Raw genomic sequence first — 21,705 nt, forward strand, 5'->3', positions numbered from 1 at the left:
TTAATGTGTTTTAAGTGTTTTCTGTAAAGTAAAGCAATAAAAAATTAACAATTTCATCAGATACTGTAAATACTTTTTAGAAAGGTGCTACCCACACAATCAGCTTGCCCTTTTACTTCCCAATCTATAAGTTTATCTTGCCTTTGATATGTTCTTCTGAAAGTCTGGCACGGAGCTGTTCAAGTTCTAAACAATGTTTTCTTTTCATTTCCTCTATTTCTGCTGTATACTTGTCTGAGAGGTCCATCTTCATTTTCAGTAGGTCCCCTTTATATTGAAGTGCAAGGGAAGACTTCAAGGAATCTAGTTCATGTCTGTGATCTTCTTTAAGTTGTCCTTGCAAACAGGCAATTTCTTCCTGCATAAGAAATTAATTAAAAATACCTTCACCTTTGAGGAAATCATGAGATTCTTCCAGGGATAACACAAAATTAATTCCACTAAGAAGCGTGTGCTTGACATTTATATATCTGGCCCTAAAAAAGCCCTAAATCTTCCCTGTTCCTGCCATTCCATCTGTTAAGTACAGAGGCAGAGCCCTCAAGGTATACACATTCTGGAATCATGCTACAAGACAGCAGAAGTTCAGGAGCAGTTTGAAAGTATAAAAGACAGGAAAGTCTCATCTAGGTGGAGAAACTATCAACTCTTAACACTATAGTAACTCCTCCTGTACATGAAAGGGGATGGAATGGACTTTAAAGATCATCTAGTTTCAATCTCCCTGCCACGAGCAGATCAGGCTGCCTAGGACATCATCCAGCCTGGCCTTGAACACCTCAAGGGACAACAGCTTCTCTGTGCAGCCTCACCACTCACTGGTGAGTATAAAACTTCCCCCTATCATCTAATCTAAATTTCTCCTTTAATACATTTCTCCTTGTCCTATCACTGACAGACTCCATAAAAAGTCAGTCTGTCTCCTGTTAATAAGTTCCCTTTTTTCCCTGGAAAGCCACAGCGAGGTCTCCCCAGCTGTAGATAAATTAGAGATCATGATCTATGAATGCAGTTTCATACTTAGTAGGAAACAATTTGCAGCAACAAAAAAGGGCATGATACACACTTTTCTCATTTATTTTATGGTGTTGCTTTTTTTTGTGTGTTATTAACTAATGAAATTGAGTCCATGCTGTCTTGTGTATATCTTGTCTGCTTGTCATTCTGTCACTATTATTTTTATAGCTAATTTTAAAAAAATAATTAAAACCAAAATAGGAAAATTTCTCTCAATTGTGAGTCAACTTCAAATAAATTGATCTAAGATCTTAAAATCACAAAAAGGTATATAAAACAGATGCAAAGAGGAGTGACCAAGTTATCGTAGCCACTTAGAACAGACAGCAATAAGAGGCACAATTATTACAGAACATATAGAGAAAATAAATGTTGTGAAATCTCCACTTCCATGAAAGAAATTAGCAAGAGCTCTCTCCTTTTTAGACACAGAACACAATATTCTATGAATTATTTGGAAGTGATAATCTACAAATACCTGACTATTTTTGTCAGGCCCTAATTAACGTCAGGCCTTAATAAACAAATACACCTAACCCTTTGCTAAGGCTTGGGAATCCGGCATCAATTTTCATATAAGCTGTGTGTACTTCAATATCTCAAAAATCTTACCTTATGTTGCTCCAGCTGTTGATTCAGTTGGTCAAGGAAAAAGTCTTTTCCCTCTTTCCCAGCAGCCTCTCCAAAAACTGTGACAGAAGAACTGAGGAAGAGAAAAAGCATTCGAATATTCATGATTGTACCATGCATCACAGAATAGGTTAAATGAACTGCTGACTTCCGATACGGTAAAAAAGTAGGCACAGTACCAATGTAATAGCTACATGGGAAAGTATCCTCCACATTCATGACTTCCATTGCTAGGTTCCCAACTAATCTAAATCCCCCAGTGCCCCATCCCAATATGTTTACAGGCTAACATCACCTTTTAGAGAAACAAATGGAAACACTCCATTATAACACAAGATGAAAAGAAAAAGAACAGATACCTGATATTCCCTGTTTGATCTTGGCTCACATCAACCTCAGATACTGAATATTCTTTCAGCTCTTGCAGTCTCTGATGCAGTAAAGTCAATTCTTCTCTGTAGTTTTCCTCAGTAATTCTTAACTTTCTTTCAAAGTAGATTCTCAGCTGTTCTAATTCAGCCTCATGCTCACTTTTTGTTTGCTGACGTTGCTCTTCAAATTTTTGCTTTAAATGCTCTGTTTCTTCCACCTGTGATGCACGAGCCATGAGCTGCTCTTTCAGCTCTGGAATGAAGATAAAAACAATGTAAGTACTCAAAAGAGTACAACTACAAATGAAAAGCAGCCATATCTTAGTTGTTGAGATAGATGTAAAATGCTATTCCACAAGCAACAGGTAGAAGCTAAGGTAGAAAAAGGACTAACAGCATAAGAAAGAATAAAAACAGTTCTCCGGATGGTTTAATTTCCTAGGTGATGGCAACTTAAGGCTTCATGAATCTACACAGTATCAACTGAAGACAGAACTGCATTTCATGAAGGGAAAAAAGCAAAAAAGTGCAACACATGCTTGGAGTGAAATTTTTCACAGCAAACACACAAAGAGCACTAAGTATACTGCTTACATCTGCTTAAGGCAGCAGTTGTCATGTAAAGGGATCAGAGGAATCAAGTGTCAAGCCAGGATTAGTGAGAACACTAACAGCATTGGCAAGGCAAATCCAATCTTGCATAGGTAGGTTTTGCCTGACCAGCTACATCTACTGGCTTGAAATTAATAGAGGAAAACATTTGATAACTTTGAAGTGAAAGGTCATTTATAAATCTAAGCAGTGATCCAATTGTCCAACTGCTATGCTTTGGATCCACAACAGTAAGTCCTCAAACCAGTTCAAATGCATTGTCACATGATGCCTTCAGTGGAGAAAAGCAGCATAAAACCAAACACTTTTAAGAACCCCTCATACAAGGAGAGAGATCCTCACCTGGAACATGAGCTTCCATCCTCAACCAGACTGACTCACCATCTCAACCAACATGAAGGAGAAATAGAAAGGGTACAAGTAACAGTGATGTCAGTGATTAGTCACATGGAAAGTCATTTGAAGGGTTAATAAAGATTAGGACTACAGAGATGTGATGTAAGAATTCAAGAAAATTCTATGGAGTGATAAACAAGACTAAAAAAAAAACTAAAAAAAAAAAACCAACACCTTTGCACAATCCAATTATACTTCAAAAGCTGCTTACAGTTACAATAGTCAAAAATTTCTGAAATTTTCATAGAACAGACTAATACGAATGGACTTCAAAGATCACCTAGTTCCAACCCCTGTTACGGGCAGGGCTGCCAACCAGCAGTGAAGGAAGCAGATCGTGCTGCCCACGGTCCCACCCAATCTAGTCTTGAAGACCTCCCAGAGATAAGGTACCTACAACTTCTCCCGTTAGCCCAGAAAATTATGATTAAAACAAACAGCAGAAATATTATGGTTAAAAAAAAATGGCAATGTAATACGCTTAGGCCAACCCAGTATAAGAATGCCATCTAATGTTAGAATCTACCAAATGCAACATACAGAGTCAAGGTTAAAATCATGCTTCCCAACTTTTCTAATTCTTAAAAATTACTTTTTCATTTATAATAAGTTTGTTGTATGTATACAAGTGACATACATTCTAATTCAGTTAAAACAAAAAATGTCAGTTCCAACTCCTACACTGTAAAGTTGTCTACTGCACATAAGCATAATAATTTACATCAGAAATCTTAAGATATATAAAATTCACCACGTCAGATATCGAGAGGGAGTGAAAAGAGAGGGCAGGAAAAGAGAGGGAAGAAAGGAAAACACTGTTCCTGTTTACTGCTGCACATGTTTTTGCTTTATTTTTCACTTCCAGATTCATAGGGTTTGTTATTTTTTAACCTCATTATCATTTAACATTATCATTCATTCTGATTTCATAAGTAATATCTGAAGATTTTTACTTCATTTTTAAAATACAAGTATCTTAAACCTGGAGTTTTTCTATATTTAAAAGTTAAAAGAGTTTCTGAAGATGGCACATCTCCAGTTTGAGTAACAATGAAAAGCACCTTATTTCACTCACTGCAAGACAGAAAATAAAAAAAATGCCATTTCTACTTGTCATACTTCAAGATTGAATGTAATCACATGGTTTTGAAATATTTCTGCCTTTTTCTTTTAAAATAAAGTAGCCTATCTTATCACCAAATAAAAGAAAAAATCCTCACAGCTACAACAAATCTCTCAAAGTACCAGAAATGTTGTGGTTAGAAGGACTAGGGAAGTCATCCTGCCCCTGTTCTCAGCACTGGTGAGGCTTCACCTATAGTATTGTGTTCAGTTTTAGGCACCTCAGTACAGAAAGGATGTTGAGGTGCTGGAGCAGGTCCAAAGAAGGCCAACAAGGCTTGTGAAGGGCCTGGAGGATATGCTGTACAAAGAACGACTGAAGGAGCCAGGGCTATTTAGTCTGGGGAAGAGGAAGTTGAGGGGAAACTCTTTAAATACTCAAAAGGTGACTGCAGTGAGAGTGGAGTTGGTCTCTTCTCACTGGTGACAGGATGAGGGGAAAAGGCCTTGAGTTGTGCCAGTGGAGGCTTAATTTGCATATCAGGAAGAACTTCTTTAAAGAGAGGGTTGTTAAGCACTGGAACAGGCACCCCAGGGAGGTGGTTGAGTCACCATGCCTAGATGTGTTTAAAAACCATCATTTGGATGTGGTGCTTAGGGACATGATTTGGCAGAAGGTTGTTAGAGTTAGGGTAGTATGGTTAGACTGCAGTTAGACTTGATGTTCTTTAAGGTCTTTTCCATCCTGAGCAATTCTATGATTCTACATGGTTATCTTATTGATAATTGAGAAAACTGTTGATTTTTAACCCTGTACTGAATTTTAAGTAGTATGTTAGTCCATTTTTTCCATTTTTAACTACATGACATTTATTTGAATTTGCAATGAAAGAGTTTGGCTTTCAATAAAGATGTTTACAGTCTGCAGGTTGGATCAGAGAAGGAAATGGAAAATAAGAGTGAGCCATACCACATTTTTTGACGTTGCAGAACCAGATAGAGATCACCTCTCACTTCACAAACCCATCACACAACCAGTCACTAGGGTGTAATGCATATCAGTGACCTAGCAGTGCATTTCCGGTACACAATTAAAATCCTTTCACACCAATAATACATACAACCACACGACCAAGATGGGACAAAATAAAATGTATAAGTTCTGAGCATACCACTTAACTCCTGTCGATTTGCTCGGGTATTGCCAAGTTGAGACCAAAGCTGCTTGACTTCTTCTTGTGATTGAGTCTTGAATTCTTCATGCATGACTTGAAGCTTTTCCAGCTATGGAAAACGAATTTAATAACAATATCTTACTAAAAACATTCTTTTTTTAATTCCTTATTTTACACGCAACAGTTATATCAGAACAAGGTGGAAACATTAGTGACACCAAAGCATTCAGATCCTGACCCAGGTTACCTGAGATACAGACTAGTGCTTAATTATTAGATGTAGTACTTTAAAAGAGATTTGCTTCCTCCTGATGCTACAGTTAGCACTGCTATCAAGAATCAAGTATTAGCTTGATAAAAAAGAAACACAGAAATCAGAAAAATACAGAAGGAATGGCACCAAACTGCAGAACAGCAGTCACATTCAAAAGATTTTCAACTGCTATAGAAGGCCCCAGAGTATCTACCTACTCTACAAATGTGCTTTAGTTTTTCATTAAAACCACTAAAAACATGGTTACCCAAATGATAACTTGAGTATATGGTCTAGTTTACGCACACAGTAATCAACTACTCAATGCAAAGAAATCCTCTTTACCTCCTTCTGTAGATTCTGTTCTTTTTCTTGGCTTTCTATCTTCATATCTTCTAGGAGTTGGCTGTGTTCAGACTGCAGCTGTTTAGTTAACGTTGTGATTGCTAACTGGTGTTGTTTCTCCATATCTACACATTTCACTAGAATTAAAAATGAGTTCTGTTACACCATTGTCCAGGCTAACAAGTAACAGCCAGTACCTGCGTGACTAAAATAGGAATAGCATGCGCTCAGATCAGAAAGCTGACTCACAACATTTCCTGTAGGATTCACAACAGCCTTCTCAGTAAAGGTGTCACTACTTTCAGATCACTACAAATATCTTGAAAAATAAAGGATTTCAAAGTTTAAAGTTTCTATGCAGTGCTAACTAGTTCTCTATATTACACACAGTTAGCAAAGAGGTAACCAAAGAGTAATGTCAGAGAGATGAGCACCTGTTCTCCACATATACAAGGAAACATTCTGAAGTAGAAGCTTGTTTACTAAAAGGGAATCAAACATTTTCTCATGGCCTACAGATACAAAATATCTCCTACAACTATACCAAGCAGCAAGAAGTAATAGATGACTAGGAAGGACTGGTGCTGAGTACTCTGAACCCTGTAAACTTGCTGTTTAGTTAACAAATCTTGGTCTGTCAGAAAACACCTGGAGTAAACTGATCGTTTTTCAGTCATGATGTTCTGCGAGAGATTCATGTTGCCCTCACAGAACAAACTTCACAGACATGGGTTAGTAAAGTCAGTGCAGGCTGGGGAGAACAAGCTGTTTCTAGAAACATGTCCTCACAGCAGCTAAAGGCCATCCAAACACAGTGAAGGCATTGAGCCCGTGGCACACAGGAAAGGCCACCCCTCACTCCTCAAACCCGGCCCTGCTGCTTGTCAGCTGGTATCAGAATTCCAGCAGTGACAGCACAGCATTCTCATTTGAGGAAAATATTTCCCACATCTCTCCCTGACAGAGAGTCTTGGAGGCTCAACGACCTGATGAGATACCTCTTCACTTCATACGTATCTTGTGGATCCTTCTCCTGAAGTTACTGACAACAAGTGCAAGTAAACCACAGTTCTGGTAAATGCATCAAATTTTCAAACCCTATTCGTGCTCTTCACTGTTCTATCTCCTATTAGCACATCAGCAAAGAATGTAGCTGGTTAGGTACTCATCATTAAATTCACTTTTAAAGTTAATAAAAACTCCAATTACACTAGTCTTAAAAGCGTCACATACTGAACAGTATTTCAGAAAGATGCCATTCCATCAAGTTTTAACTATTAAGAATCTGAAGCTGCATGTTTTAGTTTGAAGAAGTTTCCACTAATATGAATAGAAATCTGGATTAGCCTAAAGCTGGCTTTTATCTGTCAGCAAAACACCTTTAATACTTTCAAAGAAAACATCTGTCTAGTGCAAGTTCAAATTCAATGCAGTTAGGCGAGTTTCAAAAATATTTCTCACTCAGTTCCTGTTTTCAACAGTCTCATGCCATCAACCCAGTTTTTGTACACAGATATATTTTGTATTTGCTTTTCTATCTGGATAGCTTTGCTACTGTTGGATAAAGAAACCTGCTCTTCAGACCATGGCACCTACTTTCAGATTGTTCCTTCTCAAGAGAAAGAAGTCCCAGCTCTGCTTTGACTTTTTCTAATTCCATTTCCAGAGTTCTCTGCAGCTCTGCTATTTCAGCCTGATGTTTTTTAGACAGCTCCTCACACGTGTATTTTAAACGCATCTCAGACTCCAATTCCCAGTCTCTTTTGAGAGTCTAAGACAGAAAGATACTTGCATTATTAAAGCAAACACATTTAGCAAATATCAGGTGCTGGGGGATTTTTTTCCCCTTTATATTCTATTTATTCGTCTACTACAATAAATACATAGTAGACATAGGACTTCATCCAGCTCTAGTTTACTAAAGGAAGTTGGTTTTTTTCCCCTCCCGGTATGAAGAACAGAATCTGTACCTCTAATATCTGGATATGTTTCTCTTCCATTTCCAATTCTATTTTCTTTCTCTGATCAACTGTGAAATAAAAATTCTTATTATTAATGAATGCATATAAAATATTATGCTCAAATGCAAGTAGAAATACAGATAAAATGAACATTTTGAACATCAAACTTGGAGCTTGAATAGGTAGGCATGCAGCAGCATAACATGCTAGGGTCTGTCTAAACCATTTGTTATGTTAAATCCCTGTAATTCACCTTCATTTTAGAAAATGAAAAATATCTAGCAGTTGCAACTGCTTAGGCAAGCCTGGAGGCTAAGGACAGATTAATTACTAAAGCAACATCTAAGTCCACAGAAACAGTATGACACTTTAAAAAAGTATATGAACTACCCTCCTTTTCCTACACTCGTAAATTCAAATACCCATCGCTATCATTTTAGGCAGCAGCATTTCACTGCGTAACACCTAAGAGATACAATCACCTCTGTTGCCAAAGACACAGCAAAAGAGTATCAGACAGCAGCAAGTAGGAAACTTTTTTCAAATATCTTCTAAAAATGCACGGAAAACAGAGTAGAAGACAGATATTATTATCTGCTTCATTCTCACTGACAGCTTCCCAATTCATTCCTTGTTTCCTCATAAATCCTGACTCAGCACCTCTGCAGGTCCATAAGAACCCTAGAAAACTCTCTTTTCTCAGCTCCCAAGTACTGCTGTTTTAGCTTAAAGCATCACTTCAAGTTTTCCAGAGGGAAATGAAATTCCAGAGGCTGAGATAGTGTCAGCTCCTCAGTCAGTGGTCAAATAGAGGAAGAAATTTCATCTACAAGATAAGAGCATATGAGTTCTCACAGAAGCTGGGGTCATGTCCAGTCATCACTTCCCTGAAAATGTCCTCTATCCTTCCAGATAACAGCATCTACAACGCTCACATATCTCCTGCATCATCTAATTTTAGATCCTCCTCAGATCTTTGCATTCAAGTACTTCTAAGTGGTCATGTTCAACTCAGAGTACCAAAATGCAGATATACGGCACTGATCCAGAGAACTGTGTTCAGACCCCCTTGTCCTCCAAAAACCCTTCACTAACCCAGCAGTTCTGTATATTACTTTTGTTCTTCTATTCTTGGGTCAAAGACCCACCAAAAAAAAAAAATAAATAAATAAAAATCTTCCTCTTGGGAACAAACTAAAGAAAAATTTCCCAATAGCTCTTCACTAAATTGCTGCAGGCCTCACCTTTCTCCAGGAGTTCCTTAAACCCTGCCATACAGTTCAGAAATGGTTCTCTGATCTGGAAAGGGGTAAATACCCCAAAATGCACACAGCACCATCAGCAGGGCTTCAGTATTGACAGCTGCGACTTTCCCCCTGGTTCTCACACAGAGCATCTGGTACAAGTTCACAGTGAGTCTTTCAGCTCTTTTCCAAGTCCTTTCTCCTACTTTCGAAACTAACGAGTGGGCAGGGCAGTAAGTATTTACACATCTTGTCAGAAACACAACAGTAGCCAGTGTTGTTAGGGCAATAATAACCCTTGAGAAACATGAACAAGAGCTCTACTCTTTGCACCAAGTAAATTATTTGGGACAGCCGTGCTTAATGCTTCCTGAAAGCAAATAGTTCAGTACATTGCTGCTTTACAGACCTACCTGCAAAACATGCACATAGTTGAAGAGTTAACTAATGTTAAGTCTGGATAACTTCATTTTTGCACTTAAGGCTTAATCCTGCACATGCAAGTCTATCCACTACACCTATTCCAGGCAATATCAGCCTTCAGTCATAAGGCTAACTCTACATCATGATGGAAACCTCTGAAGGCAGAATAATACTGACTGAATTTCAATCTCTCGTTTGTTATTCCCAAATTTAATACCTAATTCTTGCTGATGCTTTGATGTTAGGTCTTCCTTTTCTTTCAAACAATGTTCTTTAATTTTCTCCCTCTCCAGCTGATGACGGCTTTGTAGAATTGCTATCTCTTGAGCACGCTTATCATTGAGCATCTCCCGTAGTTCCACAAGTGCAGTTTCCTTTTCTTTTCTCAAGTTAGACTGAGTAAGCTCAAGCTGAGAGGTGTGCAAATTATTTAAGCTGAGGCGTAATGCTTCCATTTCTAGGCTGTGAAGTGTCTGTAATGGAGAAGAAAAAACATTTTACCTTCTTCTCCAACAACAGGTGTTGACTTTTTTTCCCATTATCAGTTTCAGTTTGAATTGCTTTCAACTGTTAAAACTTCTGAGTTTTGCTTTTCTGTATTTTTAAAGTGTTTCTCCATGGCAGCGACAGAACTCTGAAAATAAGCTGACTTATATAAGCTGTTACAGTGAGATTTACCAATAATTTTCAGCATAAATTTTTCTTATCTGCAACTCTAACAAAATACCTTCCACATGATCATTGTTGCACAATGTCTTTGGAACAGAGCACACATACATCCCATTCCTTCATTGTCTATTACAGAATTTCTCTTGTTACTGTTTATAATATGGTACAAAGCATGGTTCTAAAGTGGTATTGGAAATGTGGAAACCAAATTCAGCAAAAATAGTGAACATCCATCAATTACAAGTGGCAGCTAAAACAGACTGACTGAAATGTTATATTCCTAAATAAACTAAAGAGTACACCAGCATCCTGCACTTAGGCCTAAGACTCGACAAAGTCTTTTCACTTTACATTTAGTGGAAGTGTTAAAAAACAAAACAAAACACAAAAACCAGTAAATATTTAGAAGGAAGTCAGGTTTGCATACTTCAATTTGACACAAAAACAATTATTCAACAAACATAATTAGTGGGATAATTAAAATGTTAGGGTTTTTAAATGTATACATTTATTTATTAAACCTATGAAGAAATAAAAAAATCAAAGCATTCAGTTTCCTTTGAAATGGATGTTAAAACAACCACAGAGGATGAACCTGAAGTGCTCCTGCAGAAAAAAATCCATTACCATCCACCAAGAAAATATGTACGATTCAATTACAGCATCACAAAAAATAGCATACTTAATATGGACAGAATTACATACTCTTCTCTTTGCAATGAATACAGTAATTACTGTATTTATTTATTTTACCTGTGATTGGAGCTGGGCATGCTCAATCTCTGCTTTGTGTATGGCTGCCATTTGCTGCTTATGTTCATCCAACAGGTCTAGCTTTTCTTTATTAAATTCGGCACGGAGCTCCTCCATTTCCTCTTTATGTTTAGCAATCAGTTCAGAAATTTCACGGTCATGCTCTCGTTCATGTACCTGCAGAGAATGCTCAGATAAAGGCCTTTCTTCATAGCAGTGCTGCTAGCCCCCCAAAGTAAAGTTACTGATGGAAAATTCTCCCTTCCCCCAAGCCCAAATTAAACACAAAATAGAAGAAAACAATTAATAGATTTTTCCATCTCCAGGGCATTTATACTGTTTTGGTGACAAAGAATGCAGGATGAGTTTATTTTTCTGAAATAAACTTGATTGTTCTATTTACCTTCTTTACTAAAGCAAGCTGCTCTACTCTTTCTTCCTCCAACTTCTTTTGCTTTTCAACTTTATCTTTTATTTCAGCATTTAATTCTTCTATCTGAAAACAGGGATACAAAGATTTGCAATGACTACTTTTAAGTATTCCAAATCCAAAACCTGCCATTATTTGTGTTGCCTACCTCCTTCTTGTGTGTCAGACTCAGTTTAGTTAATTCTGCAAGGTGCTGAGCGTTCATTTTAACACTTTCTTCCTTGTAATAATTCATCATCTCAGACTGAGCCGTCTTTGCATCTTGTACAGATTGAAAGGATTCCTGCAAGTAATTTTCAAGCTCCAAATGAACCTTCTTCAAATGAGCTATTTCTTCAGTCAGTTGGCTTTCTTTCACAGTGTATTCAGTACTTTTTGCCTTTATTTCAGCATGAAGTTTATTAATTTCCATGTTGTTCAAGTTCAACCTATCCTCATATCTTAGTCTTTCACACTCCTGTACTTCCTTCATATTTTGCAATTCAATATTAACTTCATGTATGTTTTTCTCAAGATCTGCAATGATGCTAGCTTTTGCTGCTAATGCTTTCTCAGCTTTTACTAGATCCTCCTCCATGACCAATAATTTTTCTCCTAATGCTGTTTTCTCCTTCACTAGGAGTGCTAAGTCTTGCTCTTTGTTATTGATTTCTGCTTTGAGCAACTCCTGTTCTTTTAGCATTGTCTCTTCCCGTATGATTTTCTGACCAAGCAGCTCTGTTATACTCTTTCTGAGCATCACGTTATTAACTTTCTGAGCATCACGCTGGTTCTGCATCTGATTCCTCTGACTTTGCAAAGCAGCCAACTGACGTCCAAAAAGAGTCTGTACTTCACTTGTTACAGAATCAGAAGCTATTTTCTGCTCTTGAACTTCTTTCACTAATTGCTCCTGAGTTTGCAACTGCATCATCAACATTTCTTTTTCCTCCTGAAGGTCTTCCACCATTTTTTGCCAGGCAGAGGACTTTTGTCTTTCCTCCTGGAGGTCTTTTATCATTTGTTGCCAGGTAGGTTCTGTGACACCGTAAGGTTGGTTTCCATCCTCACCCTGTTGCTTTACTAGGAGGTTTATTTTGCTTTCAAGTTCTTTTTCCCTCTCTGTTTTCTGAAGAAGTTGCTCTTCACAACATCGCCGTGCTTCACGTTCCTTACTCAGTTCCGCATTAATTTCACAGAGCTCAGCTATTAGTTTTTTCCATTTTTTAACAGCTTCTTGGGTCTCCTGATGAGATTTCTTCAAGGCTGACTTTTTTTTGTTCAGCTGCTCAGTTAGCTTCACACATCTCTCTACTACACAAGCTCTCTCATCATCCATTACATCACCATAGTCGCTCATTTTGTTTTGCAGTGGGGAACCATCTGACAAAAATGAAATTAAGGCTCTTGCTTCCACCGTGGCCTCTTCAAATGTCTCTTTAGTCAAACTGCCATGGCATGGTTTTTCATCAAGGTCTAAGTTTAATCGAGGAGGTTTAAAATCTGTGCTGGGATCTGAAAGCGCACTACTGTGTTCTTCAATGGGATAACCTTCAGAACAGCCTGACACGTATGACTGCTCTGGTCTCTCTGTGAAGACAAGATATTTTGATAGTACCTCTTCATCAGTTGTGAAAAATTCTAGTTCTGGCAACGGTTCTTCAGACAAATGATCTCCACTACTCTCATTATGCTCTCTGATCTTTGAACAGACAATTTCTTCTGATTCATCCCTTAATGAATCTATTCTTGGTTGACACTGGAAATCCAGTCTGTCAGGATCTAGCTCTTCTCTAAATTGGCACGGTTCATTCAACATATCCTCAAGCTTCACTTTCTGCATCTCCAATACATCTGGTAAAGTTTGTATTTCCCTTAGGTTTTTATTGGAGACAGTCTCTTCATCATGCTTTTGCTTTGCATTTTTACTTTTTTCAGCCTCAAAAAGTCGCCTTTTATTTAATTCCTGGATGAAATAATTCAGTTTCTGAATCTCTTCATTCAAGTGCTGCTTTTCCTGCTCATATTGCTGGGCTTCCTTGACCTGCTTTTCTGCCTTTGAAAGCTGAGACTTAAGATCATTAATTAAAACTTTGTATTGAATCTCAACCTCAGTCTTTTCTCTCTGGAAGTTTTCCTGCTGGTTTTCAAGTTCCTTTCTCAAATTTTTTTCACCAGTTTCAGATTCATGAAGACTATTATTTAAGTTAATTACTATTCTATTTAAATTCTGAATGTGTTCTTCAGAATTTAGAGCAAAGAGTTCTTTTTTTAACTGTTCAAGTTCACTTTTATATTTTAAAATAACTTCTTCGTATATCTGCTTGGCTTCTGCCATCTCTTTTCTATGACATTTCTCCAGCTCAGCCTTCAACTGCTCTAACTGTCTGCAAACATCCTTTTTATGAGTCACTCTCAGTTCTTCAATATGTTGCTGTTCTTTCATTTTGGTTATTTCATTTTTTAATCCTGTTATTTCTCTGTCCTGGAGAGAAAGAGTATGTTATAACATAGACAAATTGAATCTTTCTAATGCCAATAGATCCTGAAGACGTTTAATACAGTCTTCTTTTACTCCTATGCTTTCATATAGCTGGTGTATCTTTCATACCCTCTTCTTTTAGGGCAAGCAGATATTCCTTATCTTTGATATTCTTAAAAATAAAATATTACATATGAAATTTACCACTGAAATATGACATGCTTTAAATTCCTTACGTCTCATGTATTTCATGTCTCTTCACGACTAACATTTCCCCTTAAGTACAGAGAGTAACATAGGCCTTATGCACAAATTTTACATTCAGTGCAGGATCTTCCTCCAAAAAGAACCATCCCAGCTCTCAAAACCGCAAGTCAACTGACTAACTACAACTCATAACTGTAAAGGTACTTTAAAAAATTTCACCTTTTGAGAAGACTCAAGCTGTACCTCCAGGTCACGTGCTCTCTGATGCAGCATTTCCAAACATGCTTTTTGTTCTCGGAGACTGTTCTGAAGCAAGGACATTTGCTGCTGGGCTTCCAATACCTCTTTCTTCCCAGAGCCTTTACTCTTCAGCGTCACATTAACCTGAACACATAAGTTTACTCCCAGTCAGAAGAAAGTTCCATGTAAGAATAACTCCTAAACTAATCCCACTGTATGCATAAAATGTATTGTATTTGTTGAATACAGATTCATTTTACATATCTTCCATTCTCAGTGGATAAGAAAAGTCTTAAAAAGTCACACAACACATAACGTGTTTGAACTACTATTACTTACAGCAAAGTTTAATGTTAACTAATCCACTTCTACAAAGCCCCCAGAATGAGACAGGACTTCCATTGGACTGGACATTTTGGTAAGAAGTCAATGAAACATAGTCTTTTCTGCAAAGGATTTTACAGTAAATACTAAAGGGGATTTTTGCTCCAAATGGTAAAAAAAAGAATGCATTTTTCTAAAAACTGTGCTGAAGCCAAGATAATATCAATATGCTCAAGTCAGCATTAGTACTTCCACCTATCACCATGCTGGTCAACAGCTTAGTTAGAGCTGAAGTTGTCCATTACTAGGGGTTGACAATAGAAGTTTTTTTTAAACATATTAACAAGAGGAGGACCAGAGAGAACATTGGTCATTACTTGATGAGAATGGTCACCTTACAAACACAGACAAAGAAAAAATGTTAAATGTCTTCTTTGCCTCTTTCTTCAGTATCGATCACCAGCTCTAGGACCCCAGGGGCACTGAGCTGGAGGACTGTGGCTGCAGCACTGATCAACGCCCAGCCAACCCTGAACTTGTGTGGGATTTCCTGCTCCACATAGATGTATACAAGTCCACAGGGCTTTTAATACCTTTTCTCCCAGCATCCTTCTGGACAAGATTACCAGCATACAGCTAGACAAAAACACAGTGTGATGAGTGAGCCATCAGGAAATGGGTTGGGCCCAAAGAGTTATATTAAAACCGAGCTACAGCTGGCTGGAGGCCAGTGAATAGCAGGATTCCCTAAGGCTCCACTCTAGGACCAGTTCTCTTCCATGTTTTCACAAATTACTTGGACATAGGTCTAGAAGGTGTTCTGAGTAAGTTTCTTGATATTAAATTGAAAGGAGCTGGTGACTTCATCGAGGCTGGAGAGGCCTCACAGAGAGATCTAGGCAAATTCAAGAGCTGGGCAACAACAAACAACATGAAGTTTAACGAGAGCAAGTGCCACTGGGTTCTGCACCTGGAAAGGAGCAACTCTGGCTTTCCATATATATTGGGAGAATGAGATGCTGGAGAGCACTCCACTGAAAGGCATCTCAGAGTCATAGTCAAACACAAGTTAAACATGAGTCAACAGTGTGCCAACGCAGCCTGGAAGCCCAACCATACTCTGGGGTGCATCAACCACAACATTGCTAGCCAGTCAACCAAAGTGACTGTTGCACTCTACACTGTACTGGTGCAGCATCACCTTGAGTACTGTGCACAGTTTTGGGCACCACAGTGCAAAAAGGACGCATTAGAGCACGCATGCCCAACTCACAGCCTACAGTGCACATGTGGTCCAGCCCATTCTGCAGCTGTTCCATGGCCTCACGGCAGTGAGTCTTCCCTACAGAGCAGCCTGGACAGATCCCAGGCACACACCCATTGCTCAGCAATAACTAAACATCAGTGTGTGATTGATTGGAATTCAAGTTATGGCAAATAACTGTATGAATTTTCATACATCAGATATATACAGTCCTGTGAACAAAGAAAAAAAAATGTTTCCATGCCTTCCATTTTGATATAGGAATTTGAGAATGACCTTGAAGATTTCTAAAAATAAATAAATAATCAAATTTTTTGCATTTTTCTACTCCATTTTCAGTCAACATAAATACATTTAGCTGATCATGTCTTATTACTGATCATGTCTCTTTGCCAGACTTTTATAATATCTGTCATCCCAGAGAAGGAAATCCTTTGCTTCACAGTCACGTCTTATTGCTTTTTTGGCAGTGAACAATCGTTTTCAAGGATGAAGTACAGGAAGAATAAAATTTCATCAAAAATCTCTGGTGAACACCTTGAGACCTCACTAAGAATTGCAATCATTTCCTTCAAACCAGACTGATGCGTTAGTTTCACAAAAACAAGGTCAAATATCCCACTAGTTTAATGTTTTTATTGCTCTTCTTTAGGTTTTAATTAAGAAAAATATTTAAAACGAGTTTTGTTAGTTATATACATTAACTAGCTTATAAATTTTATGTCGACTACTCCAAAAGTAATGCCTCCTATTTAACTGTGTCAGCTCACACCATCACAGGCAGTTGTTGGTGGAATGGCAGTAGTATCCTACAGATTTTTTTTTTTTTACGACCCTGACACACAGGCTCTTGTCCATAGCTGACAAAAATGAACAGCTAAAGGTGGTGACTTTGATGAAAAACATTGTTTTGTAGCACAGAGTTTGCTCCATCAAAGCACTGTATTTCAGGCCTTGCCCTGAAATCATTTTCACCTCTGCACTGCAAACTGAACTAAAAAGCGGTATGTGATAAGCCTGAGATTTGGTGGGTATTTTTAATGTTAACATTGCAAAAACTGTTTTTTTTGTTGTTCGTTTGTTTTTTAATTCTCTCTTTCTAACATAGTTAAAATTTGGGAAGGAGCACACCTGATGTAACTGAAGTTGTAAGCCATGGATCTGATCAGCTACCTGCAAAGCCTCTTCTTGCAGGTCATCCCAATCCTTTCTTGATTGTTGAAGGCAGCTTGTTAGTTTCCTTATGACTTCATTCTGCTCTTGAACAGTTGTTTCCTATATGATGTACAATACTTCAGAATGAAGATATTCTTATAGTAGGAACACTCTAAGTTTGCTTAACACAAAACCAATAGCATTTATGGTTACAATGGAAGACTTAATAAGCTCACATTATAGGGCCAGAAATTTTTCTGTTAAAAACACAATAGCAGCAACAATGAAAGCAATCTTCTGCTTACTGCAAAGAGATGAAGAAGGTAATTAAAACTGTTTTGTTTTTTAAGCAAATGATGAGATACCAACAATGAAAAAAAAACATTTTAAATTTCAAAGCTCTTATTCATATAAAAGCAATTCATTTTTTTCCACAGGCAACAAAGTTACTTAGTGCACTCTGAAATCTTCCCTTTACCACCTCTTCTCTTCAGTCCCGTGAAAGAAAGCTAATGAGATGGGTTACATAATTTTTTACAGTAATCACAACCTTTTCCTCACTATCAGAAAATACCTTTTTCTTCTTTTCAGGACTTTGAAACAAAGAACATGCAAAGTAGAAAGCAATTATTCCATACTATTTGTCCATACCCAAAAAACACCCCTAAAAAATGCACAAAAAACCCCATGCATAAATGATCTCTATCACTTAGGAGTGGGTAGGAAGGAAGTCTGCGATACCATGTGAATGTTCAGGAAGAATTTATTCTCAGATATAGTGGTTAGGCAGTGGAACAGGTTGCTCAGGGAAGCAGTGGAGTCACTGTTCATAAAAGTGCTTAACGAAAGGGTAGATGTACTTAGAGACATGGTTTAGCAGGCAAAATTGGTGATACACGGACAGCTGGACACTGATCTCAGAGGTTTTTTCCAACTTTAATGATTCTGTGATTCACCTCAAAAGGAGACCAGCTGTTGTGGGATGAATAAAAGACCTACAGAAAACAAGCCCAGCAGTTACTTGCACCAGACATAAACAGACACAAGGTACCTGGCTCCTACATGTGAGCAAGGGGTTTTTGCCAGGATATAAAAGGTTGTAAGCAACTACAATAAAGGTCTTTGTTCTGCACCAGTAAGGGAAGCTGTGCCTCTCTTGCCACAAGCTCTGCTCACTAAGTGGTTCCCGGGTATACACACAGAAGCACCATGACCTCAGTGATTTCCTTTTCAATAGTTTTAAGTGTATATTAGATTTTGTTTTATTTTTCTTCCCTTCCATGTTCAGTTTGACCTTGATACGTGTATTTTTAACATCACTATTTGTAAAAATACAAGCTCTATTCCTTTAAATCAAGCTCCAGCTCAGTGCATGACTATGTATCTAATTGGTTCTTAAAAGTTTTTGTTTGTTTTTCTGTAAAGGTACACTCCTCAGTATACCAGGAATAAAAGTTAATTAAAAAATTTTAAAAAAAAATAAAAATGAGTAAGCCTCCAGCCTTTCCTGAGTAGAGAACTTTACCTAAGCAATTCAATAAAAATCTCTCAAAATAAAACTACTTCGTTAACATTTGATTCAAGCACTATGAAGGCCCAAATTACAACTGCACCAACTGGTGAAGGGAGGACATAAATATTGCTTTTGGTAGCATAAGTTAACAAGGTAAAATGTTTTTCAAAACAAGCAATAATTACTTTGGGTTTTGTCTCCAACATATTTTTAGCGTTAAAGTAGTATTATCCTCACTATAAACATACCTGAAGCTGCATAGAATCTCTATGCTGGCTAAGTTGTTCCTGTAGTTCATCCATCTGCACAGTAAGTCTTTCAACTGCTTCCTGTTTCTCCAGAAGTCTTTTCTCTAGCTCAGCTATTCTTGTTTGACACATCTTATTATCAGTTTCACTATATTCTGCAGCAGAATGTTCTGCAACTTCCTTCATAAAAGAAAGAACAATGATTTTAATCACCAAAACAAAGCATCATTTCTATTTTATGACAATCATAGAATTATCCAGGTTGGAAAAGACCTTGAAGATCATCAAGTCCAACCGCAGCCTAACCAGTACCCCATCTCTAAAAAAAAAAAAAACAAAACCACTCTGCTAAATCATATCCCTGAGTACCACATCCAAACGGCTCTTAAACACATCCAGGGATGGCGATTCAACCACCTCCCTGGGGAGCCTATTCCAGTACCTAACCACCCTTTCTGTAAAGAAGTTCTTCCTAATATCCAACCTGAACTTGCCCTGGCGCAACTTGAGGCCATTTCCCCTCGTCCTGTCACTTGTCACTAGTGAGAAGAGACCTGCCCCACTCTCACTGTAAGAACCTTTCAGGTACTGGAAGACGGCAATAAGGTCTCCCCTCAGCCTCCTCTTCCTCAGGCTAAACAGCCCCAGCTTCCTTAGCCTCTCCTCATAGGGCTGATTCTCCAAGCCCTTCACGAGCCTCGTTGCCCTTCTCTGGACCTGCTCCAGTACCTCCATATCTTTCATATCTTTTATATCATTCCGAATATAAATTCGGATGAAAGCTTAAAATTTGAGCAAATTTATTTTTAAAAAAATGGATCAACATTTAAACTCTATAAATAAAGTTTTTGGTAAATGCAAAGCTCTTTATTCGTTCTAAAATTCAGATACTTTTTCTCATGGGTAATGTATTTTCACATGGTACTTTAAGTAGCAGACGTAAACTAGGGAGAAGAGCTGTGATTCTACAGCATCAAATGGTTGCAAAAAGCCATGCTGACACATTTGGGGATATGAAATACATTCAAACTTACAAGTTGAGGGCACACTACCAAAATTAAACTAGGTTTTTATAGCTTTCTGTGATAACTGTTCTCTCGTACACCCATAGGGTGGACAAGAAAAAGGAAAAACAAAAACAAAAAACTAGAGTACTTGATTTAAAATTAAACTCAAGAGCAAACAGCAAATGCAAAGTAATATTCAACGTACATTGAGTTTCTTCAGCATTCGACAGCAAAACAAAAAGTAAATGCAAAGAAGAAATCACTCAACAGTGCAGCAGCTTGGGAGCACTGATTACGATTCTATTGGAAAAGACAGTATGTTACATTTTAATTAAATTTTAATTATATTTTGTTATATGAACCAATGCAAGAAACAAGCTTACTTTTCAATTACGTACATCTTTCAAAGTTCTCCAGACAAGCTCTGTGATTTTAGTTCAAACACTTCCCTTACCAACCAATTTTGCAGCTATATATATACACAAACACACACACACATATATAAGCACCAGTTTTAGACTGCAAAATAGAGAAATCACATCAGTTAATACTTTATAGAAATATGCAATAACTAATCTATCCACATACAGCATTTTATTAAGTTACATACTTCCTTCACATATAATAGCACCTTTTACAAAATACATATTCTTTCACACTTACTTCAGCTGCTGGATTGATCACTGTATCCTGAACGGACAAGTCAGCACTCCCCTGATAAAGAAAACAAACACCACATCATTTCCATTTTTTCCAGGTACATAAAGAAACACGCTAAGCATGAGCCAGAAAGATCCATGACGTAAAGCAACACTTAAGTGACAGAAGAAGACTGACTTTAATTCCAAACTCAGTTGATCATCCATGGTCACATAAATCATAGAATGGCCAAGGTTGGAAAAGACTTCCAAGATCATCCAGTCCAAACATCCACCTATCACCTATGTTTTCCAATAAACCACATCCCTCAGTACAACATGTAAACATTTCTTGAACACCTCCAGGGATAGGAACTCTACCACCACCCTGGACAGACTGTTCCAACGCCTGACCACTCTTTCAGAGAAGTTTTTCCCCAACCTGAACCTCTCCTGGTGCAACCAGAGGCCATTCCCTCTAGTTCTATCACTAGTTACCCGGGAGAAGAGGCCAATCTCCACTTTGCCACAACCTCCTTTCAGGCAGTTGTAGAAAACAATAAGGTCTCCTCTGAGCCTCCTCTTCTCCAGACTAAATAACCTCAGTTTCCTCAGCCAATCCCCATAAGTCTTGTGCTCCAGATCCCTCACAGCTTTATTCCCTGGACATGTTCCAGGGCCTCAACATCTGTCTCATACTGAGGGGCCCAAAACTGAAGACAGTACTCAAAATGCGGCCTCACCAATGATGAGTAAAGAGGGATGATCACTTCCCTGCTCCTGCTGGCTGCACTATTTCTGATCCAAGCCAGGATGCTGCTGACCTTCTTGGCCACTTGGGCACACCACTGGCTTATGCTCAGCCAAGCACTGACCAATACCCCCAGGTCCATTTCCTCTACAGTCTTCTAGGTACTCTGCCTCAAGCCTGTAGCATAACCTGGGGTTGTTTCAGCCAAAGTGCAGCACCTGGCACTTGGTCTTATTGAACCTCATCCCATTGGCTTCAGCCCAGCCTTTCCAGACCCATCTGAAGGGCTTTCCTACCCTCACACAGATCCATGCTTTCTCCCAATCTGGTGCCATCTGCAAACTTACTGAGGGTGTGCTCAATGCTCTCATCCAGGCCATCAACAAAAATACCGATCAGAACAAGCCCCAAAACTGACCAAAATGAAATAAATGCTGAAATTTTAGAAGTACTATGAATGCCTAATCAAAACTTACAGGCTGAGACACACCATTGAAATCTGATGCTCTGCATTCTATTTTTGCAGTCTGTTAAGCACTCAAATACATTCACAATC

The 21,705-nt window shown here is 38.1% G+C and overlaps 1 protein-coding gene across 8 annotated transcripts in view; it reads right to left on the reverse strand.

Annotated features, from left to right (window-relative positions):
• The window catches only part of PCNT (pericentrin), an 87,987-nt gene that overhangs the window by 59,544 nt on the left and 6,738 nt on the right, over positions 1-21,705 (reverse strand). For 2 of the 8 annotated variants that reach the window (XM_072341699.1, XM_072341705.1), the window contains exons 3-17: positions 20,424-20,474; positions 18,754-18,933; positions 16,969-17,112; positions 14,229-14,393; positions 11,490-13,805; positions 11,315-11,407; positions 10,912-11,088; positions 9,707-9,962; positions 7,832-7,890; positions 7,458-7,632; positions 5,862-5,998; positions 5,261-5,372; positions 2,007-2,271; positions 1,630-1,720; positions 142-358 (exon numbers count right to left, since the gene is read on the reverse strand). In XM_072341699.1, the coding sequence (XP_072197800.1) occupies positions 142-358; positions 1,630-1,720; positions 2,007-2,271; positions 5,261-5,372; positions 5,862-5,998; positions 7,458-7,632; positions 7,832-7,890; positions 9,707-9,962; positions 10,912-11,088; positions 11,315-11,407; positions 11,490-13,805; positions 14,229-14,393; positions 16,969-17,112; positions 18,754-18,933; positions 20,424-20,474 (4,438 nt within the window). Of the gene's footprint in view, positions 1-141; positions 359-1,629; positions 1,721-2,006; positions 2,272-2,972; positions 3,015-5,260; positions 5,373-5,861; positions 5,999-7,457; positions 7,633-7,831; positions 7,891-9,706; positions 9,963-10,911; positions 11,089-11,314; positions 11,408-11,489; positions 13,806-14,228; positions 14,394-16,968; positions 17,113-18,753; positions 18,934-20,423; positions 20,475-21,705 lie in introns of all 8 variants that reach the window. The other 6 variants (XM_072341698.1, XM_072341700.1, XM_072341702.1 and 3 more) reach the window with 6 other exon arrangements.

Source organism: Excalfactoria chinensis, chromosome 7 (assembly GCF_039878825.1).
Source record: "Excalfactoria chinensis isolate bCotChi1 chromosome 7, bCotChi1.hap2, whole genome shotgun sequence".
NCBI classification, from domain to species: Eukaryota; Metazoa; Chordata; class Aves; order Galliformes; family Phasianidae; genus Excalfactoria; species Excalfactoria chinensis.